The sequence below is a fragment of the Carassius gibelio genome, chromosome B10 (assembly GCF_023724105.1).
Source record: "Carassius gibelio isolate Cgi1373 ecotype wild population from Czech Republic chromosome B10, carGib1.2-hapl.c, whole genome shotgun sequence".
Classification (NCBI taxonomy): domain Eukaryota; kingdom Metazoa; phylum Chordata; class Actinopteri; order Cypriniformes; family Cyprinidae; genus Carassius; species Carassius gibelio.
This window is the reverse complement of record NC_068405.1, coordinates 4,670,766-4,695,032: the sequence shown is the minus strand read 5'-3', so window position 1 is coordinate 4,695,032 and position 24,267 is coordinate 4,670,766. Positions and strand designations below refer to the sequence as shown.

General features: G+C 37.0%; 1 protein-coding gene across 8 annotated transcripts in view; it reads left to right on the top strand.

Moving 5' to 3' along the window:
• The window catches only part of psd3l (pleckstrin and Sec7 domain containing 3, like), a 117,334-nt gene that overhangs the window by 75,269 nt on the left and 17,798 nt on the right, over window positions 1-24,267 (top strand). For 7 of the 8 annotated variants that reach the window (XM_052566735.1, XM_052566736.1, XM_052566737.1 and 4 more), the window contains one exon: window positions 20,456-20,499. In XM_052566735.1, the coding sequence (XP_052422695.1) occupies window positions 20,456-20,499 (44 nt within the window). Of the gene's footprint in view, window positions 1-17,752; window positions 18,146-20,455; window positions 20,500-24,267 lie in introns of those variants that run through there. The other variant, XM_052566742.1, reaches the window with a different exon arrangement.

Here is a 24,267-nt window from a genome sequence, read left to right as displayed (position 1 = left end):
TTCAATCAATTAATCGCATATTAAATCGCAATCGCAATATTGGTAAAAAAATCATGGTGTTATTAGAGCATGAGTTTGGGGGAAAATAACTTCTAATTTCTGTTTACTACATGTTATCTGGAACGCAGAGCCAACTAAAATGCACACATATAGTTTGGGGCTGTCAAGTTATGTGATTAATTACACATCAGTAAATGATGCAGACCCACTTTATTTATTTATAAACCAAAATACATCAGTGACCTTCTGATTCCTTACTCTCCTCAGAGCACTTAGGTCTAGTACTCGGCTTCTCTTAACTTCCCCATGTTTGTTGCTGTAAAACCAAGGGTGGTCAGGCTTTTTCAGCTGCAGCTCATAAACTTTGGAATAGTTTGCCTGTAAATGTGAGACTTGCTCCTCCACTAGCCAGTTTTAAATCTGTTTACAAATCTTTTTTTTTCTGGCTTTTGATTAATGTCAGTTTAGGGGTTTGCAAGTTTTTTTTGTAAGAAACATTGTGGCTTGTTAACAGGGTCTTTTCAGAACAACTGTGGAGACGGACTCAAATAAACTTGAAAGCATCAGTGTCAGTAAATGTGAAAGACTGCTTGTCTCTGTTTGATTGGCAAACACCACGCACATAGCTGTTTCTTTTGATGCGTCAAATATCGAATGTCTTAGTCTGCTCTAGTTACACACAGTCTTTAGGTGGCTGACCATTATGTATTATTGAAATGTTCACAAGATTAATGTTGCTGTGTTTATGATTACAGCCATGTTTGCAGTTGTGACGAATGTGGCTGATCATCTTGACACAACTGATATCCAGAAGTAACTGTATATTTGTGTAACAGTATTGGCTAGTGAAGACTATTGTGAACAATGCAATTCATTGATAGTCTTTAGCCATAGACAACTTGTTTGTTGGTGCAATGCATATTAGTGGTATGCACTGTTGACCAGTGGACAGGGATTTACAGGAGTAGCGTTTGAATGTTCAGGTCCTGCTATACTGAAATCCTTTGAGATCCTTGGATTTCTTAGAGGTCTGGCCTTTAAACAGAGACATGAGTGACTAAATGTTATCAGACACCCATCACTGCCACCACACTTATGACGCTTCTATTCTTATCAGACCTATTTTTGCTGGACTCAACACACATAATGCTGAAGGTGTTTGCCAGGCTCTTGGGCAAGACACGATGACCTGTGATGAATTCAGCAGAAACATAAACCTTTATTTTCAACACCAGATCTATTGTATCGTCATTTTAAACCTGGCAAACAAATGCTTTGCTTGTGAAGTGTGCTTGTGCATCTTTTTTACAATAAATTACACCTGTGTTGCTCAGCTGTCTTTTTCACTCTATTTAATTGTCAGTTTAATTAATCTCTCTGTATATATCTTGTTAGAGACTTTGATACATATTCATGTGGATAGAACTGATCTAAATTGTTCAGATTTTTCTCCTGCTGGGCCAGAACAACAACAAAAAATTAAACAAAACGAATAAGAAAAGAACGAACAGTTCAAGTGTTTTATTTAATAGAGATGGTTTGTCTTTATGCCAGGATGCTTAAGGAATGATTGTGTAATATCAGGTTTATAAATGCAGGTGATATGACGCAGCTAATCTGTCTGAAAATAAAGTGTTAAACAAAGGTCAAAAGATAAATAACTGTATATTAGATGGAAAATCGCAGTGGCTATCTTTAAACAACTGCTGCTTTACACAAGGACAGCTTATTCTTCAGTGTTACAGATCCCAGTGTAGTGATGATTTTATTCTTTTACAGGGTTTCCATGGATCCTTAAAGGGATACTCGACTGTTTTTTCATATTAAACTGTTTTTCCCTTACCTAAGACGAGTTGATACATACCTTTCTCGTCTCAGTGCGTGCACTCAATTGCTTTGGCGCGCGGTGACACTTTGAAAGCACTTAGCTTAGCCCATTCATTCAATATGGGCCAAGATAACTACAATATAGTTATCCATTTTACACGCTTAGAAAAGCGCAACGTTTTGTTTTGCGTTACCATCCTAGGTCGAGATACACTATGCGAGTAACTGTATTTAAATAGGGAAAACGTGGAGGTGTTTGGTAGCTTCTCTGCTTGGCCCATATTGAATGAATGGGCTAAGCTAAGTGCTTTCAAAGTGTCACCGCGCGCCAAAGCGATCGAGTGCACGCACTGAGACAAGAGAGGTATGTATCAACTCGTCTTAGGTAAGGGAAAAACATAGTTTTTGAAAATGAAATATATTGAAAAACACAGTGGAGTATCCCTTTAAGGCTTAAATGTAGTTGTATCAAAATTAACCCTTTGGAGTCGGTTAACGCGTATACGCGCTATGAGGCATTTTTTTTCTGATAACCCTGAAAATAACTTAAATTATACTTTAAGTTTTGATGGTACCAGTTAATACAGGATTTGGGCTTCATTGAGAACAAAAAAATACTAAAAAATATGTCACATATCACCTGGTTATGACATGGTAAATGTGCACAACTGTCATCTGTGGACACTTTCATCACACAGCTAAAAGCGTCTGACATATTGAATTAAAGCACATTACAGTTCTTTATAGTGTCTGTTTATTTGCCTGCTGACCGTTAAACTCATCTTAATTTACACCCTCATTAAAGCAGCACAGCTCACTGCAACCTACAGGTTAATGGGCAGAATGCTTGCACTTCAGGATCTTTGAATCTTTCATTGAGAAAGATTCACACTAAATAATATTTTGGCCACCATCAGAATTTGATTTATTAGACATGAAGCCATAGCATCCCACTGTTGAGAAACATATACATGCTAAATGCAACTCAAAGACATGACATTCATATGTATAACACAATGCTTAATGTGGGAAGTCGTGGCGTAGTGGTTAGAGAGTTTGACCCCTAATTCTAGGGTTGTGGGTTCGAATCTCGGCTGGCAATACAACGAGTGAGGTGCCCTTGAGGAAGGCACTGACCCCTCAACTGCTCTCTGGGAGCCGCAGCATAAATGGCTGCCCACTGCTCTGGGTGTGTGTTCACGGTGTGTGTGTGCACTTTGGATGGGTTAAATGCAGAACACGAATTCTGAGTATTGTTCACCATACTTGGCTGAATGTCACGTCACTTTAATAAAACTGTACAGAAGAGGGATAAAAATGAACCATGCAGTTTCTATGTGCAGCCTTGAAATGTTGTGTAGGATGAAACGCTGGCAGCAGTGGAGCCCGTCTCAGTGAGGCGCGGCATGCACACAGTCAGGTCAATTCACTTCTGCTTAAAATAAACCTCCATTCACTTCCGTCAGTATAGTGCGTACATGCCATACAGCACTGCATGTGCCTTTACTGCACTAAAAACACAATACACCTATGGAGTTTAGTTGGTCTCACAGCTATTGTCCTTTTTCACAAGGAATATCATAATCAACACACTGGCGACTACACCATCATGTTAATCAAGGCCTACCTGCAGCTCAAACAGTAAACCGTGGCTCTAGCAAAACCAAAGTCATGGGATTGATTCCCAGGGAATGCATAAACTGAAAAAATAAATAAAAAAAGGCATAGCTTGTAAATACTACCTTTTAGTCACTGCTCACCAAGGCTGTATCTATTTGATCAAAACAATAATATTCAGAAAAATTATTACTGTTTAAAGTATTTTTCTAGTTTTCAATTTTAATATATTTTGAAATTGTAAATTATTCCCATTTCATGTCACACAATCCTGCAGAAATCATTCTGATATGCAATATACTATATCTGATAGTAATCAGATATACTGATATACTATATCTGATAGTAATATTTTGGATTGCTTCATACTTTTGTGGAAACCAAGGAATTCTTCAGGATTCTTTAATGGACACATTTAAAAGGACAGCATTAATTTGAAATGGAAAGATTTTGTTACATTAGAACATGCCTTTATTGTCACTGACCAATTTAAAGCATCCTTGCTCAATAAAAGTAAAATAAAATGGTAACACTTTACTTAAAGCCTTTATGTATAATGCATTATAAATGTTATTAAGGGCTATAATGCATTATAATTTGAGAATATCTTGTCATAAATAATGATTACCAAATTTAAAATGCATAATGTAACAATGACCTGACAAGTGTTATAAAGTATTAACTGTGGTTACAATTATTCATGAGACTATACAATGCATTATAAGGTGAATTACAATTTGGCTAAATGCATCTGCCAAATGCAAAAATATCAAATGGTAATGTCAAAAGCTGCTTTGACTTAGTTGTGTGAATTAAGCCCTATTCGGACAGTAATTGTTTCTCATGGGGACGAAAGTGTTTTTCACCATTTACAAGGGGTAGTCTGTGATTTAATTGCTGTCCAAATCCAGGATGTCTGTGTTCTTCTCTCAACACTCCCGTAAAAAACCCCGGCCAAATTACCTACTGTTTTTCTCAAACACTGGGGTTGTATGGTAATTTAATTACCTTCTGAACCCACATCTTTCAGTTTACAAGAAGTAGTCAATTGAGAATTCAGTGCTTAACCCCTTTTTGAGCATTCCAGAAGGCAAGGTACGTAAGGTACGTTAAATTTGTACTTCGGTGTAATTTGCATACATATTTCTGAAATTCTGGAAAGTATTTAAAAGAACAATACTTCATAACTGCTCACAACGACTGGGAACAGAAAGAGAAGAAAAGCACGTAAACATTCGGAATGGGTCTTTATTATGGCAACAGCAGGTATGCAATACAGTTTGTGTATTAAAATGTGTATTAAAAACGGATATAAAAGCTTATATATAATTGTAACTGAAGTGCATCTTTTTAAACAGGAGATTTAAATAATCAAATAATAAATAGGATTATATATTATAAAATATGCTTAGTACAATAAGAATAAATTTAACTAAGTATTTAAAATGTATTTTACATAATAAGAATACATTTTGTAAATAAAATAAATATTTACAGCAGACAATTATGTGAGCAACATGGTAACATGAGCAGTGCTTACTTAGGTTCGTAGGATCACAGAACTCACTCCTCCACTGTGAATTGATCGCCATCCGAAACAATTACCATCCGAATTGGGCTTTAGTGTTAATTTTGTTAATGAACTATGATGAAAAACATCCATTGATGAGCTTTTTTCCCATGACTAAGACAAGACGAAGATGAGACGACAATAAGGACAATAACGATAACTAAGACTATACCAACCTGCAATTTTGTTAATGAAATAAGACGAGACTAAAATTAATTCAAAATCTAAAAACTTTACCAAAAACATTTAAAAATGTTTACCAAAAAAAGTTAAATAAAGACTAAGATAATTAAAAATGGCTGACATTCTCAGGAGTGATGATATTACTGCACAGAGGTCAAAGTGGTGCGAAGTGCTCTTTGGCTATTACCTTTTAGTTAAAATGTTTTATCTGCTTAGAAAAATCACTACTGCTTATTTTGTGTCACCATACTTCCTTGTGTAACTACTCATGTAACTGTCTTTAAATAGGGAAAACGTGGAAGTGTTTGGTGACTTCTAATTTCATCCATGTTTGGATCCTAAGGAATGAATGGTATTAGGGCTGAAACGATTCCTCGAGTAACTTGAGTAACTCCATTGCAAAAAATAATCGAGGCAAATTCCTCTGCTTTGAAGCATCTTTTAATTTATTTTATATCTCCCACCAGGTTGTTTCGCAATTATTTTTTTTATGTGACAACGCATTTAGGTTACCCCCAAAGCGGAAGGAGACACAAGGAGTCAGCAGTGTTTTGATTTGAGGGCACGGGCAAACGTAAAGAGAACGTCGTGGCGTGTGTCCATTGCAAGATAGAGCCAGCATACCACAACCAGGGCCCTATGATTTCCGCAATGCAGAAAACGCGGAGGGAATCGCGGAATCCAGTCATAAAAACTGAATTTACAGTTTAACGCGGAATGGCACGGAAATTTATTTGAATGAATAAATCAAAAATAGGTCATTGCACTTCATTGCTTCATTGCACATCAAAGCACGATATGGACTAATATCTGTAAATATTAAGCCGGAACAGTCTATTTAAATATGAATCCTGCAAGTTCTGCGTGTCTCTGTTAATGAATGGAGCAGAAGCGCTTCTTCATTCATTAAACACACTGAAGCGCACGTGACGCTCCGGTGATTTCAGCGTCTGCTGTCTCACTAAATAAGACGTGAACACATGTACAAAATCTCCAGAACTGCTCTGACAGCCACTTCATGAGCATTTGACCATTTGATTTGAGTAAAACTAGCGTCGCATCTATAGACTGTAAAAAAAAATATGGACGTAGTGTCCGTGACGTCACCATAGACTCCTTAATAGCGGTTTTGAAGCTCAAAGTGTGCAGAGCGGGCCGTCCACATCTTGGCAGCGCGTCACCGGGCGACTCTCCCGGATAATCGAAAATGGGCAAAAAGGCAGGAGCTGATTGCTGAAGCCACGCCCACCTAGCGCGACGGCATTGTAAGCAGCGGCAATCCACATGTCACTCAAAGATGTCACTCAATAAAGATGTCTGCAGCCTTAGTCTGCGCTGATCTTCATTTAGACACGTGTCATTAAAATGAACTTTAACTCAGTGAATACTCAACGAAGAGACACTGTACTGTTCTATAGATACTGTATATCTATAGAAAGCCTGACGTCTACTTTTAAACTAAACAAGTGCCGCCGAAAACAGATATTCTGTGATAAAGTAATCCATATGAAAACAACACGTTTTTCACGTCTCCCATGTCTCCCTGTTTTACTGAAGCGTGCAGCTTGAATATGCCCACACAACAGAAGACAACGCAGCGAGACTGTTCTTCAAGTTTTTATTTCACTATTTGCTTCGCGATGAGAGGGATAAGACATAATTCAACCCAAAAAGATGTGATGTGGATTACCTCAGGATTTGAGATTTGGATTTCCTCAGAAAAAAAGAATGAAGCACTTTATTCAGCAGAGATCATAATCATGTGTAATCCCTATATATATATATATATATACTTGTACTAGTTTTCACGTAACGTGTATACATTTTACTAGTTAGACTTTTCCAAACTATTATTCCTGACTAAGTTTATAATCAAGTGAAACATAATGTATATTGTCATTCCTTATTTGTCATTACTTATTTGTATTTTTTTATTCTTTTATGTGTTTTTTGTTCTGTTGCTGTCATCTTGTTGCACTGCGGAGCATCTGTCACGAAAACAAATTCCTTGTATGTGTAAACATACTTGGCAATAAAGCTCATTCTCATTCTGATACTATACCATTCTAAAGCTGGATGTAAATAATATAAATGTAACAAATAAATGTAACTGTAACAAATGTAACAAACAATGCTGTTATTTCAATTTATCCCCAAAAAACCTGAAAATATGACTTTTACCAACAAAAAGTGTCTTAGTGTCATGATTCTGCCTTCATGTCCTGACTTTCCTCTAGTCTTGAGGCAGGATCATGACAGACCCGTGTTTTGTGTTGTCTCGTTTCCCTTGTCCCACCCCCTTGTTATCCTAGATTGTTCATTATTGTCTTACCTGTGCCACCTGTTGTGTCTTGATTAGTCTTCCTACTTATATCCCCTAGTGTTCTCTGTCTGTTGCGGTTCATTGTGATTGTTTCCGAGAGAGATTTTGTATCATTGTTACCCCTTGAAGAAGTCATTGTATTACCCGTGAGTCTTTGTCTGTAGTTAGTGTTCTAGTGTTTAGAGTCTTTGTTTATCGTGTCAACCCAGTCTTGTTAGGTTATCTAGTTTCTGCCGTAGTCGTTGTTTTCCCCCTCGTGGGTTTTGTTTTCCCCTTTTTGTCTTTAATAAACCGTTGTGTTGTACATCCTGTCTGCAATTGAGTTCATCCCCTACCCCCCCCCTCATGACACTTAGGAAATTTAAATCAATATATTGTTTTCTGTATGTGAGTAAACAAGATGATTTTCACATAATTTAGAAAGAAAAATTCTAGGCTACAAAGTCATAGTCAATAAGAATATTTTTGATATGAGATTTCACTGAAGGCTGACTTTTTTAAAAATAAAATGGAATGTTGTCATGGTCGAAAGACCATTCTAGACAAATATAATCTATTTTATGACCCCCCCCCCAAAATAACAATTGACATTAATTTAAACTTAATCTTAAAGGGGTGGGGGGGAGGGGGGGGGGGGGTGAAATGCTCGTTTTCACTCAATATCCTGTTAATCTTGAGTACCTATAGAGTGGTACTGAATCCTTCATAACTCCAAAAAGTCTTTAGTTTTATTATATTCATAAGAGAAAGATAGTCTGTACCGATTTTTCCCGGAAAAACACGACCGCCCGGAGGCGTGACGTGTGGGTGGAGCTAAAGAATCACGAGCGCCAGTAGGCTTTTGCGTTGAGAGCGTTTGGAAACTGTGACTTTACCGTGAGGAAACACACAATCGTGACCCTTTTTTGTTGGGATTGCATCATCCTTAAGAAATAAACGATATGCAAATCCGGCGTCAAACTGGGCCTTGTTTGTAAAACAAGCATCTTCGAAATGCAGGGAACAAACACAAACACTTGCACAACTCCGTTGATGCTCTGTAAAAATAAACTCCATCCACTGGTCCCTTAATGCTGTTTTTTTTTTTGTAATCTGTGCAGGGTTGTCTTGCCCTGGCAACCAAAAACACACTTCTTTTGTGACATTTGGCGACGCTCTCGCTCTGATCAGTGAAGTCTGTTGTGCTCTCAGTGCTCTGCTATACAGGAGCGTGCACTCTTCCGGCAGAAGTGCCTCAGGACACATATAAGGAAATTCCGCTCCATCCAACGTCACACAGAGCCATACTCGAAAAAAACTTTCCGAAACTTGTGACAAACCGGAAGGAGTATTTTTGGAACAGAAATACTCCTTCAAACGTACAACTTAATTTTTGAAACTTTGTCCATGTTTAGCATGGGAATCCAACTCTTTAACAGTGTAAAAAACTCAGTATGCATGAAATAGCATTTCACCCCCCCTTTAATTAAAATTTTAATATGGCAGAAATCATTTAAGAAAACCAGTATTTAATACTGTAGTAAAACAGTAAAATCTAACTACTATTTAAGTTTTAATTTCTTTGTTTACAGATTTTAAAATATGAAACATGTCCAGAAAAACTCCAAACATGTTCTCTCCGGTGAACTGTAATAATCCACACTGCGAGTGTTGGTTTCAGCACAGAAAATGCATTCATGTTTCTCCCGTGTGTAGGGAAGAGTGGAGCACAACACAACACGTTTTTTTTAGCTAAGCATAAGAAGTGAACCAGAACAATCACATACAGTTTAGAGATTAAAATAATTGTGAAATAGTTAAAAATAATGAACAGATGTGTCTGATTTTGTGTCTAAACACTAAATCCAAGATGGCAAATTTACTTCAGTCAAAAATTTACATTTGCAATGATTAAATAGATATTCAGCAACATCTTCAAAAGATTTTTGAACTTTGGCACAGTTTTTCTCTATATATAGATGATAAGGTAAGGAAATAATACAAATTTCTGTCAATTTAGTTGTGTGAAATGTTTAAATCTTGTAGTGTTACAGTTAACCTCACATTTGTTGTTAAATGAATGAACATAGCCTATCTGAAGTTTCCATAACATTTAAAGCTTCTGGTGTATGCGGTCTCATGCAGAATACAGCACATTGAAGTAAGCGAGTTTCTTCTCATTAATAATGCTGACCGAACAAGCTTTTTAAAAATGACGTCGCTCTGAAACCCACACTGTTACTGAAGCTTGTTCACACTACGCATGTTTTAAATTACGGATGTAATTTCGTTTAAAAAAATAATCGCACTAAGAATATTGCAATTTCGTAATTAATGTTGGTATGCTATATCGTGCAGCCCTGGACTGAACTGTGTGAGTGTGTGTGTCACTGAAACACAAATTTAGCTGCAGCCATGTGACCCACAGTGTGAAAACCCCTGCTTAAAGGGACAGTTGATGGTCATCATAGCCACATCACTGCTCATTAGAAAGCTCATAATACTCAACTTTGTTGCATTGCCAGAGGTCGTTGTTGCTCATGTCACCTCCGACTCTTGTTAAGCTCAATGACGTCCAGTTGCTTTGTCACAATAGATCAGTATCAGTATGAAAAAAGGCTGTAATGAGAAGACATGATTGTTATTATTTAGCCACAAAGACACACCAAAGCAAATCAGTAAGATAAGCTTCTTCCAGTTTGTAAAGTGACATCAGTGCTAGGGGTGTCACGATTCTCCAAATCCTCGATTCGATTGCATTTTCGATTCTAAGCTCACGGTTCGATTCGATTCTCGATTTTTACATTTATTCTTTTTAAAGCACAGATTGTCATTTTTCAAACTAGACTTTTATGTAATATAATATCTGACCTTTGTTTGCAATGTACCACACTACATTGTCAAATTTAAAACTTTTATTAACAACATAATGTAACAATAACTTATATCTTTAGTCAATTGAAAACTTAAAATAAACTGCCATCCAGTTTCTCTGTTGTAAGTGCAGTCTTCTTCACAAAAGATGACATTCAAGTTCATAACAAAACAAAAAAAAAACAATAAAAAATTACTAAACTAACCTTCAAATATTACGATGTATCTATTTAAAAGATTAAAGATAAAACACTTGTTAAACACTTCACTGTCATTCATTTAGATTTATATATATATATATATATGTATGTGTGTGTATGTGCATCATTACAGTCTGTAAAATATGTGTATCTTTATTACAAGACTGCAATCACTAGCAATCAGAAGAATTCCAGTTAATCAAGTATCTACAAAAGATCTACTCTATAAACAATGCATTAAATTACATTAAAGACAAAAAATTAAACAAGCAAAAGAAATGATTACTCGCATGTATCTGGTCCACTGATGAAGTCATGGGTCAAGTCAAGTCAATTATTAATCATTTTCTAACAGGCGTCGAATACTGACTTTAGGAAAAGGGGAATAACCAATGACATTTGAGATAACAACTAAAACAGCAAGCCCCGCCCCACGACTAACAAAAATACAATTGTTCGCGCAAGCAGAGGTGAGATGATCGAGCGCGAGGGTGGGGGGAATGAGCATGCGCGCGCGGGCTTGTATTGCGCGCAGAGTACATGTCACGCGTGCGCCAGCATCAGTTGAATGCTCGGTTATTTTTGTCATTGATTTGCCGTCATACAACATGGGGGCGTGGCAGCATCGACGATTCCATTTTTTAATTCGAAGTTTGAGACTGTGACTTAATTTCGATCGATTTCGATTTAAAATCGAAATTGTGACACCCCTAATCAGTGCTGTTGTCTGTAAAGCAGTGGCTGCTGGTTGCTTGAGGAGCCATGTGCTCTCCAGCTCACTGTAGGGAACAGATGGGTCTGAAGATGATGCATCAGCTCACGGCTCGCTCCTCACATTAAGGCATATTGTCTGGCAAGTGACCATGCCGTCTTAAGCAACCTGCTGAGAATAATATTAATAAAACCTTCATCAGATGTGTTTGAAAATGCTCTGTCTTGTGCACTAGATCAGGGGTTCCCAATCTTTTCAGCCCACGACCCCAAAATTTTTCATTTTCTCATTACTTACATTTCAACATTAATCTTACTTAGTTAGTTGGGTGGGCAACATCCTGGAGTACAAAACTCCAACTTATTTTTAATTTATGAGTCAAATATGCTATTTCTAATCCTTAAAAAAAAATGTATTTGATTTCGGGAGTTCCTCTTGCGGCCCCTCGTCGTGGTTTTGTGACCCCCTGGTGGGCCCGACCCCTGCACTAGAATCTGAAGATAACTGATAACTGATAACTTTGATGTGCAGTTATATCAGCTGTTGTACATATCGCTCATATAAAGGGATCATGTCACAGGAATCAGAAAGGTTCTTTTGCTTTTGACTACAGCTGCGCGATGTGGCCCAAATTTTTTTTAAATATTAGTCAATATCAATAATTATGACCATAAATGTCAAATCTTTATTTATTTCAAGTTAAAGCTCAGGGTTTTGCTCTTAAATTGAAAGTTGTAGAAACCAGACCATTAATTTTCCTTAACAAAACAAATATCGTAATATAATGGTTTCTTTAGTTTCTGCATGTGATTCAATCAGCGTGATTCAAATAAGAACCCAGTTTGTGTTGCCTGATAATATTAATAATAATAATATTATTTTTTTGTCTCTCAGAAATAAACATTTGATAGTAGCAGTAACTTTAATTAGGATGCAAATGTAAATTTATGTTCATTATCAAAATCAGTAACATCTTTAAAAGAAAATTGTAGCAAACTGATTTTATATGGTGATTTTTTTTTTTTTTTTTAAATCATTAGTCTTCAAAAGAAGCAAATATTTAAATCATGATACACACAGTTAAAACCACACATAAAGCACACCTAAATACTATGGTAAAAACATAATTATATGGGTTTTGCGTATACAAGTACCCACAATTCTGACACAATTTGTAGATTAAAATGACTATTTGAACCTTCTGCCATTTGAACTTTGGTCCGAGAGGATAAATGCTCGGCTCTGCTTCAAATGAGTCGTTCATTTCTTCGCCTGGCACTGAGGTTGGTAAATATATTCATATTTTTGCCATGTATAAAATACTTGGGGAATGTTAGAATTTCAAACAGAATCTTACAATGTCATTTTAAATGCCAAATTAGTAAAAACTGCTGCTTGCTTCCAGCAACACAAACAGCTTGTATTGTGTTTATTTAAATGTAGTTTATACGCTACATCTTTAATTTGTTCTGGGGTTGTGCATTGCTTCCAACACATGAAGACATGAAGAGCTGTTGTGCTCATGAGGCCTTGAACTCTGGATCACATCCCAGTCGCATTAAAAATCGAATTAAAATGGCACAGGACAGAAAAGGCCCACAATTTACCAGCATGCATGCATATATTATAACATTTCTTTTACCGTCAAGATACACCCTCCCAACCATGCTGCATTCGAGCACAGGCAAAAACAGAAAGCATTCTGCAGAATACTCTGGGGCTTGAGTAAAGTTACTGAGTGAGGACATTAAAGGGTTAATATTCACAAAACAATCACAAACACATTGTCCCTCTGTAACATAGCTGTGCTGCATGTGTTTCTATAGTAAGAAGTGTCATGATGTCAGGATGCGCTCACCTACGGTGCTTTTGTTGTGAGCATCGCTCCAGAACTGACATCATTACCTGCTGTTCATGATCTGCACAAGCTGTTCATTTGTTGCAGTCTTGAGTGATGCAGCACTTCTTTTTGTGACATAGCAGTGCCCTTCACACTGTTGGTTGCCTCTGCTGTTTTCTACGTAAAAAGAGTAATATGCTGAGATTGATTCGTATTTTCTCACAGTCGTGCCTTGTCCTTGAGTAGCACAGCTCTGGTCATGTTGAACATTTCAGTAGTATCTTTCTGTCAGTGTCATAAAGACCTTTTACACATCCATCCATCCTTTATATTAGAAAAATGTTTGTCATGTTTGTCAGTGTTTCCCAACCTTTTTCCAGGGGACCCCTATTTATTTCCTGCTGTCAAACGATTGATCCCGATTAATCGCATACAAACAGTTTGTGTGTGTTCTGTGTATATTTATTATGTATATTTAAATACACACACGTACAGTATATATTTAGAAAATATTTACATGTATATACATGTCTGTTTTATATGTATATAATATATATTATAAATAAATATATTTAATATATAAACAACATATAATTCTGAAATATATACAAGCATATGTGTGTATTTATATATACATTATAAATAAACACAGCATATACACACACACGTTATGTAAACAAAATTGTAATTTTGGATGCGATTAATCGTTTGACAACACTAGTTTTAACATTCAAATTTTAAATTTCATAATACATTAAAATAAAATAAAAAATATATAATCATAATTAAATTGTTAATTTTTTAATAACTGCAACAACAGCAGAAACATTGAAATAAAGACATTAACCAAGTTGGCCAGATTTTACCTGAAAAATGTTATAAAAGGTAGCTTGGTTGGAAAACCTCACATTTCAGACTTGAGACCATTTTTAAGAAAAGGCATATGAATCAAAATTATGATTGTAGGTGTTTTATCTGCTCTATTAATAATTCTAGATAGCTTATTATCCAAACTGTTTAGGTTTTTAGACAGACATTTACTCACTTTACACCAACCTGTTAAACTTTGCATTGGTTTGAACAAAAACAGCAGACGGGCCAAATGGAAATGCAAATCCCCTTGCAATCTTCAGCGACCCCCGGGTTTGGGAACCACTGTTAGATTATTAAAATGTTCTTCCCACTCACTGAAAGTTATTCTTTGGCTCTCCCTTATTAGTCAAGGGTGTTCTTTGATCTCTGTGGGAGAATGTGAATGTGAATGGGATGAAATAAATGTACATGTTACAAATCAAATAAAGTAATTCTGCAGGTTTAGGATGGGATGTTTATCTCTACAGATCCACAGGGTACCTGCTCCTCAGAGGAACTGGTGTAATGCTCTCAGAAGATGAGCCTGTCACCATGTGGTGGGCATTTGAGTGGCTTTTGGCTGCTGCGTATAATTTGAATGCAGACTGAATGAGGACTAATCTCTTCTTCCACTTCTTGCCGTTTTTGTCAACATTCTTGTATAAAGGATCCAGTCTGTGGACACGCAGAATAAACCCATGATCCTCAGCCTGGGTACAGCACTACTCTCTGTGCTGCACCGTCAGTGGCTCTTCTATTCTTTGGCCCTCGCTTGACTGCAGACACCATCCATCATTATACAGATACTGTAGCTTTTGTTCTTGGCATTGGTTTATGCTACTCTCTCTCAAGCCCTACAAGTGCATGCATAAAGCATTTCTTGTTCCTCCACCACACTGTCATGAGAGCAGGCCAACATCAACTAGAAGAATTTTGTCTTTATATTCATCAACCTTATCAAACAAAAAACAGGTAAACATTACAAAATCCAGCTGGCTAGTGCAATCTGTAACCTTAAAATAAGCTAACCTTATATTAGCTGCCTACTGTCGTAAACAGGGATATGATAAATTGGTTTTTGGCAATCTGCATGGGCTCTACACCTGCATGCCGGTCTGATAATATCTTCCATCTGTGGTGAAAGCATTGGTTCGCATTAATAACTAATAAAACGTTTTTTTTTTTCTCTTCTTTATACTATGCATCCAGGTGAAGTAAAAAAAAAAAAAAAGTAAAATGTTTTCCTTTTGTGCAAAGGTGGCCCCAATGACAATCCTTCCTCTCAGACAGAGACAGACTTGATTATGCATCTTTCTCATTTCACACGCAGGCAGGTTAGCCAGTCATAACTGATGTCATTTACATGTAGAAATCTTGGAAGTACACCAGCAAAATCAGTCTGTGTAGACTATGATCATGGACACTAAACTGCTACAGTTACAGTAACATTATGAATGGGGAAAAAATGTTATGTGACACAAAATGTTTCAGTAGTTTTGAAGCCTGTCTTTCAAATAAATTTATGTTGACATAAATTTGCATCAGAAATTGTAACAGGTCTCAGGATGAAGTACTTTTGATTGTATTTGCACCCCACGTTCACATAATGTGTCTCACAGCCTTGAGAGACTTGGTTCCTCCTAGAAAGTATGTGTGAACACCATAGACTGCTTCTAAAAAGCTGCTTTTTGCTTTCTGCTTCATTGCTTTCTTGCTGTAACTAAAGTGTATGCAGATATAATTTTCTGTTGGAGCTCAAACAGACATTTGGAGAGATAAAAAAAAAAAATACTGAAAAATGCAAAGGATATTCCTGCACGTAAGATGCTTCACATTAGCAGCTTTACCCGAAAACCCTGCTTGAATTATTATTCATGAAGTCAAATATAAAACAGTCTGGCAGACTTTTGACCGTTTGCATGATGTCTGGTTCACATTGTAGCTTTTTCTAGCCATTCTGGACAAGGACAGGACAGGACAGGATGTGTGGCCAAGTATGGTGCCCCATGCTTGGAATATTTGCTCTGCATTTAACCCATCCAAGAGCACACACACAGCAGTGAGCAGTGTACAAACTTTGTTTTCACTTCATGGTCAGAAATGCTTTTTGGCCAAGAATAATACTGTATGCATAGTATTGATGCATTTCACAGCTATAAATCTGAAATGAGAGTTCTGGGCATATATTTTTTTCTAATGCGCAACAACCATGGCACACACATGATTTTTATACTATTTTGACATGCCAATTCATTAAAAATACAATATTTAATTCTGAGATCTACAAAAATGATGCTTAAGTGTTAGATGAAGGCAAGGTGACCTGAATGTTAAAACTGGTGGATAAGCATGCACAATTAAATATCTAATATCTGCTGATTTAGGGCTATATGTACAATACTTTCTGAAATGATAAATAACAAATCACTGATATTAGCTGATGAATTATATGGCAACAATATATATTGCATCCCTAAACCTCAGCATCCTCTGAATGTGTTTATGAAGCATTAGCATGCGCTTTCAACACTTTGAATTATTGATTCCAGTTGAAATCATACTGAGGTGATGGATTTCTCACAGGAGATCTTTGAATTTCTGCCTAGAGCCAGGCATGTTTGAAGGAATCTCCATCATTATTCCAGGCCCGTTATTATCATAAACCACCTCAAGACAGCCAGAGTTGTGCACCAAAGTCTTATTGCGTTAAAAAGTGGAATCTTATTTGGCCGTTTCTCCAGTAAACTCGTACTGTATGCATGCCTCAGAGACAGTGCTGCATTGTTGTTTGCTAAAGTGTGGTTTGGAGAGCTCATCTACAGCTCGTGCTGCTAATGTTCAGGTTTTCATCCTTGGAGTCACCCAGGATGACTGGGTGTAACATGTCATGATGTTGGCTAGTGTGGAGCGCAACCTGTAGACAGCCTGTGGTAGAAAACACCATCTCTGGTGGCACAGACGTCCCGGGAATAGAGAGATAACAAGGACATTTCAGCAATGGGTTTCCACCAACGAAAAACCCTTGCTGTAACTCTGTTACAAGATACATTTACGAAAAAAAGTAAAAAAAACGCTGCAGTGTTTAGGAGCAGCCCATTTTTCAAAAACATCGGGGAATTTCACCCTGAAGGAAGCTGATTGGTTGGTTCTTTTCACATGACCTGGTGCGCTGTTTTTTAACTAGATGTGATGTGGATGCGCCTGGGAAAAATGAGCGCGTCTCTTCCATTATGAGCGCACATACAGCATTTGAAATAACGAACTTGAGCACAAAAAAAAGACATGTGAACGGCCCCTTCAGCAATCAAAATGTTTACTTTCGATTAACAGTTAAACGGTCAATATGAGCACCCCTATATCCCTGGCATATACACATAACATACAAAAAATACAAAATTAATTAATTTCAAGCCACACAAAGTCAACATGTTGGTATTTCTTGCTCGGAATCTGCCATAAAATTAAATAAAAGTTTATTGATCTTTAGAAAGGTTTACCTGCCCTATTATGCCATTATCATTATATGTTGAAACATTATATAGTTGAAACCGGTCTTAGAACGACAATATTATCGTTTATCGCAATAATTTCTTGGACAATTTATCGTCAAGCAAAATTTGTTATCGTGACAGGCCTGTGGGCAGCTCACATTGGCTGTCTGAAATAGAAATGAATCGATCTCAACATTAGCTCACTTCAGAATGGGAGGAGCATCTCCTCTCCCGTTCTCTCTCTCTCTCTCTGTGTCTCTCCCTGACTCGACCAGTCACTGACGTGTTGCTTCCAGGGAAACTCGCTCTGAATCCAAACACTCTGGCGAGTGATGTGGGAGAGAGCAGCGCCGCTCATGTGTTGAAGGCAGGGACGATTGTGCGCCGTCTGTGTTGCTCGTCTGTCCGCTTTCCCGCTTCTCCTTTCCTCCTCACACATCCCTCCGGATCAAGCTCGCTCTCCTCTCTGGCACCGTGTGCATGTGAAAGGGCTTTAATCAGAGGAGATGATTGGGGTAAACAGCGTTCAGGGGACGGGGAAGGTCCGCATGCGGGCCAGCGGCTCCGTCAAGTACGGCAGGGAGGAGCCGGTCAGGCGTCAGCCCCAGCACCGCTCCAAGTCTCTCAAAGTGTCCAGTTCTACTGAATTCAACAGTGGACTGCCCAAAAAGGAGAAGGTAACGAGCCTGTGGTGTTTGTGTGCCTGGAATGGAGATGATTTTTCTTTGGCATTGTGATGTTGTTGGGATTTTTGGATCTCACTGCTGATATGATCTTGCATGCAGACTAAATATCTTCATGTAACGCTGTTATTAAGTGCTGCTCTGGTGTTATAATACTCACACTCAACAAAATGCTGTATTTCCCTGTGAATGAGACGTGTCCATGTCCTTACGTTGGATTTATGTCTTTAACTTTGTCTTTTTAGCTGGCAGCCTTCTTTAAGTGATGGATGGTTTGATGATGGCTTTTTTGTTGTTTGCTCCAGTTATTAAATGAAATGCATGCTGTTATTGTGAAGGCATTTACGTGTCACCTTGACCCGGGGTTAACGGCGTCTGTCCGTTTTATTGACCACTGTGTTTGATTTATGATTCACAGAGATTGTTGATGCCAGTGTTGTAGCCTCTACAGTGTAACTCGCTCCCGTGTGTTTTCTGTTGTGTAAACACATCAGTGTAGTGTGTGTGTGTGTGTGTGTGTGTGTGTGTGTGTGTCCAGCGGGCGGTATCCACTGACAGAGGAACATGGCTTTGTGTTTCTACACCTATGGACATTGACACTTTTCACTTTGAGTCAACTATAATTGGAAAATGACTGCAAACATGTGTAGTAAACGAATGGTTGCATTGGTTGCAATTTATTTAAAGGAAACTGACGATTTGGGTGGATTTAGAGGCTTAAATGATATGACTTGGAATATGTGCAGATTGGAATTTATTGGTGTATGTGACCATTTTTAACTTTATAGGTTGTGTTAAATACTTATACAATTAATTTATAGAGAAATAAATGTGAGAAACCGTGTGGTTTACTTCACAACCAATTTCTTTTGTTTTTGTCAGTAATTTTAAGTTGAATTGAATTTCTATGTAATTAACATCATTGAGCAGAAAGACAAAATAATGTTTTCAAGCAGGTTTCGATGTTCATTGGCTGGGTCAGTAGTTGTGCCTCTCGGACGGATCGGTGTTTTTAAAGCACCACATTGTTTACACTCTTCAGGAAATCAGTCTACTTATTTTTATCATTTTAAATATCAAGTAAAGCTCTTATATTCATGATTACTAATAACTGTTTCGCCCATCGATATTCCCTTACAGTACAGTATACACTAGTCTTTGGCACAGACTAGAATATTATCCACTAGGCCACATGCACATCTGTATTATTAGACATACAGCAGCAGCAGAGCAACACACAGCAAATTCTGGACGAGGCTAGATTTCAAAGCGTTTTCCTGTTAACTCTACAATGGAATAGAATTTCAAGTTTTTTTAGTGAAGTAAACACTGCTTTAGATATGTCATGTAATTATTCAAATAAACCATCATAATGAATTAAGAGCAGAATGTTTTCTGTTTTTTTGTCAGTTTTATTGTTTGATTAATTTTAGCAGATACATCTAATTGCAAAGATTTAATATCATGATGTATTTCAGATTTTGCCTGCCTGTTTATGCTTATCTAAGACTAAAGTGAGTGGTTTGGCCCTGACATCGCACCACGATTACGTTTTGATCATTCTCTTGTTCACACAGATCACATGTGCACTTAAAAGCGTTCAAAATCAGCCATCTGTCAGAAAGAAAGCACAGACTGGTGTCATAAAATTCTCTCGTATGTATTAACACAAACGAGCTGTGATCTCTCGTGTGTCATGCAACAGCTTCCTGTAACATCAACTGATGTGTGTTTAGTGTTAGGAGACGGGGACTGCTGTTGCTTCATGTGAGAAGTATGTATCAGATGACAGCGGAGAGTATGTCTGTCTGTTTTATCGAGCATGCACATGAATGTACTGAAGCCCTTTTTGTCTGTCATATGACACTTGCGCAGATGTATAGTGTGCTTCTTAACATCTGCATGTGGTCTGTGTGTAATAGCCGTACTGAGATTTCTGCATTTTGATTTGTGGTTTGACCTTTCACTCAGGAATCAGGGTGTGTATTTGCATAAATAGTGCAAATAGATTGTGTGACATTTTCACAATGAATTTTACTGATGGCACTGCATGAGAAAGCTTCATTAGTCCAGAAGAGACAGTGTTTCTTCATAAGTCATGATTCTATGGTGATTGACTTCAGTGAGATATTAAATAAAAAGCACAAGCGCTGATCTGGTACGTTTTCCACAGCAATGAAGTTACAGCTATGACTCACATTTGAAGAACCGTTATTTAAGGAGGTTGAATAATTAATTGTGTTTTAGGTGAACATGAATTCTACATACTAATCTTTGTCTTTTTTCTGTTTTTCCCCCATGCAGTCGTTGTATAACTCCATCAAAAACGAGAAGCTGGAATGGGCAGTGTAAGTACTAATGCATTCACCACCATTGCTCTTTTTTAAAACAGAAATGAAAGGTAAACAGGAAATTCTAGAGGAAAAAGCAGGATATTAGGATCAGGCTGGATTCTGGATTCAAGCCAGCATTCCCATGAGCACATGCAATATTCACTGTCCCACAGATCATACACCATCTTCTTTTCATCAAATTATGGTTTTATTTTTACCTTGGCATTGGTTCCCACCACACACAAATGCACAATAAACACACGGTCCAATTAAGGTCCAAAAAGTGTGTGTGATGGTGCGCCTTTGAGTCAAATGATTAGATTGGTGGCATTTGAGACATGAGCTGTAATTATGATCTTGAAAACACGACATTAATACTAAAAATTGTATTTACCCAGAGAACAGTGGGTGTTCTGGGTAAATACAATTTAAACTTTGTCAACAAGATTCTGTCAATCACCACCAGTGTTTGGAATAACGGCGTTTAAAAGAACGGCGTTAGGTAACAACGTTATTTTTTCAGTAATGGGGTAATCTAACTAATTACTTTTCCCGTCGTTACAACTCCGTTAACATTACTGAACGATAAATGCGGTGCGTTACTATGCATTGATTTAATAAACTATGCAATCCGAACGGACCCCTGGCTCACACAGCGAGTGAGCAGCAGGTGGGTTAATAACGAGATAAGCGATTATGATTGGCTAAGGCGGAGTCATGTGTTTCATGGTAGCCAATCAGAGCCAGTGTTTTTACTCACATGCCGGCACACGTGGCAGTGCCAGCTGCGCCAAACAAACACACACACACACACACACACGCAACAGCTACACAGAGATTCACAGCAGCAGCAGAAATGGCGAGTCAGCAATCCGATGAAACGTTGGCATTTTCAAGGTGAAGATATAAGCACTACTTCAAATTCTTTGTGGTCAAAGGCAAGAACGTGCATGTAATGTGTACATGTAATGTGTGACACGCATCTACAAAGCTAGTGGCCAAAAACACTTTTCTTACAAAGATAATACTTGAAGTGCAGGATAAAACTCTTCCTGTCTGTTGACGTGCAAAAAAAAGTTATGTACGAACACCTGTCTGTTCTACTTATTTCAACTGATTTGTGAAAACTGCAAAAAAATTACTATATAATAAAAGTAACTCGTTATCAGGGAAAGTAACTATTTGCTTTATTGTACAAAAAAAAAAAAAAAAAATTCTGACATATAGCAACTTTTTTTTTTGTACAATATCAATCAATCACCTTTATTTATATAGTGCTTTAAACAAAATACATTGCATCAAAGCACTGAACAACATTCATTTGGAAAACTGTGTCTCAATAATGCAAAATGATAGTTAAAGGCAGTTCATCATTGAATTCAGTGATGTCATCTCTGTTCAGTTGAAATAGTGTCTGTTTTTTTTTGCAATCAATAAATAGTTAATAAAATAAATAGCAATAAAGCAAATAGTTACTTTCCCTGGTAATGAGTTACTTTTATTATATAGTAATTCAGTTACTAACTCAGTTACTTTTTGGAACAAGTAGTGGGTAACTATAACTAATTACTTTTTTAAAGTAACGTTCCCAACAGTGATCACCACTGAAAATATATGTTTGAAAATAGGTTTTAACAATTTGTGGTTGTAAAAGTAAACATTAAAATTCATAATATTTTGAAATACACCACTTTCATATACATATAAACCTGTTAATCTCTCTCTCCCAAACACAAAGAATAAAAATTAATTAATAAAAAAGGACGAAAAAAAGTGAAAAATGTATTTTTTTCTGTTGTCAATATTGTCCAAATTTTATATTGAACCTAGAATATTTCTTTAAATCAAAGCTAAGTTCTTTTTCAGCAATTCCCAAGCAACACACACAGCAGTAATACTGATTTAATGAGGTTACAGGTGTGCGTTTATCAGTTTTTTTTTTACAATGGCTTTGAGCACAATTTGATAAATTCACTGTCCAGCCAGAAAACTAACATTTTCAACCACCTACTGGCCAATAAATCTCATTAAAGATTGAAATAACGTGAGTAATTATAGTAGATGTCAAGTCGTGAGAGTGGTCCCTTTAGATTTCTATAGCCCAATGTCCCAAGCTAATTCACTAATCAAGTCTTCTGTGAAGACAAATGGCGCTGTTTCTTGGCAGTGTTTTTGCATATTAAAGTGACCTCCGAACAATGCCATGAGAGCCGCTTTCCCCTTTTTAACCAAAATAGTGCCTTTTAGAAACAGCATAACATATTTCCACAGACTTGAGAGCTGGACAGTAACATAACTGGCTACATACCCTCCCAACCAGGAGCATCAGGGTGGAGCGTTAGGGTGATTTTAAGGGCTGGAGCCGATGGGGCACAAACAGGGGTGTCCAAGTGCATACACCCATCCACCCTCATCCGTTCCAGTGGATCTATAGAGGGGCCAAGTGCAATATACGGTCACAAGGCCCGTAATTTAACAACAAACATAGCATGTGGTCTTTGTTTATAAGTCTTATGTGTTTTGAGAACAAGTCATTTTATTACATGTATAGATATTGTTTTGAGATAAAATGGACAGAAGTGTTAGGTGCGACTTTCATTTCTGTGGTATTGAAGGTTCCAGGTATTCAGTCTTTAAATGTGAAATAAAGGGCCCTATATTTTCTGCGATGCTGCAAACGCGGAAGGAATCCAGTCATAAAAATTGAATTTACTGTATAACGCGGAATGTCACGGAATTTGTCAAACTTTGGATGAATTAATCAAAAGTAGGTAATTACACTTAAATCAAATTGTGATATAGACTAGTATGTGTAAATATTAAGCCACAAAAGGACTATTTGAATGAATGTGAATGAATGGAGCAGACACGCGGTTTTGTTTACTTCATACATACTGAAGTGTGCGTGACGCTCACGGTGATTTCAGCCTCTGCCGTCTCACTAAATGAAGAAATAAGTACATGAACAACATCCCTAAAACTGCTCTGAGAGTCTCTTCATGAACATTTGACCATTTCATTTGAGTAAAACTGAATACACACACAGAAATGTAAAGATATTCACAGCAACCTGTCAAAATAAACATTTGGAAAATAAAAAATAAGGAATAATCACACATTTGTACCATGTTTTAATTTGAATGTTTGCCAAGAAAGGTTTGTTGAATTTTCAATAATTAAAAGATACATTAAAATAAAAATTTAAATACACAACACTGAATTTCTGAGGTAAATAAAAACGTTTCATAAGTTTACTGTAAGAATAAATTGGAATAAAAATGTATTGTTAATGCATTTAAATAATTAGACATGCTAAAACACAGAATTTGATTACAATAAACATGGTCAGAAAAAAATAAAACAAGACCCAAAACTTGTCATTTGTGTTGTCATTTTCTCCTGATAACCCCGAAAAGAACTTAAATTACGTACAGATAAGAGCAACACATCAGTCGAATCTGTAAAGGGTCTACTTTTATTCGTATGCACATAACAACAAAACGTTGTGCACTTATAAAATAAAGAAAACAAAATGCTCTGTCTGCAGCCTTAGTCTTCGCTGATCTTCATTTAGACATGTGTCATTAAAATGAACTGTAACTCAGTAAATACTCAACGAAGAGACATGAGACGGTCGCATCGCGCATCCTGTGACAAATTTGCTGCATCTTTGCACACAAGTTATCAATCAATAGTACATTTCTATTTAAGTCCAACAGTTTAACACTAATATTGGACATAAAAGAACATGTTAAATATAAAGTATTTAAAACAGGTAAGTTC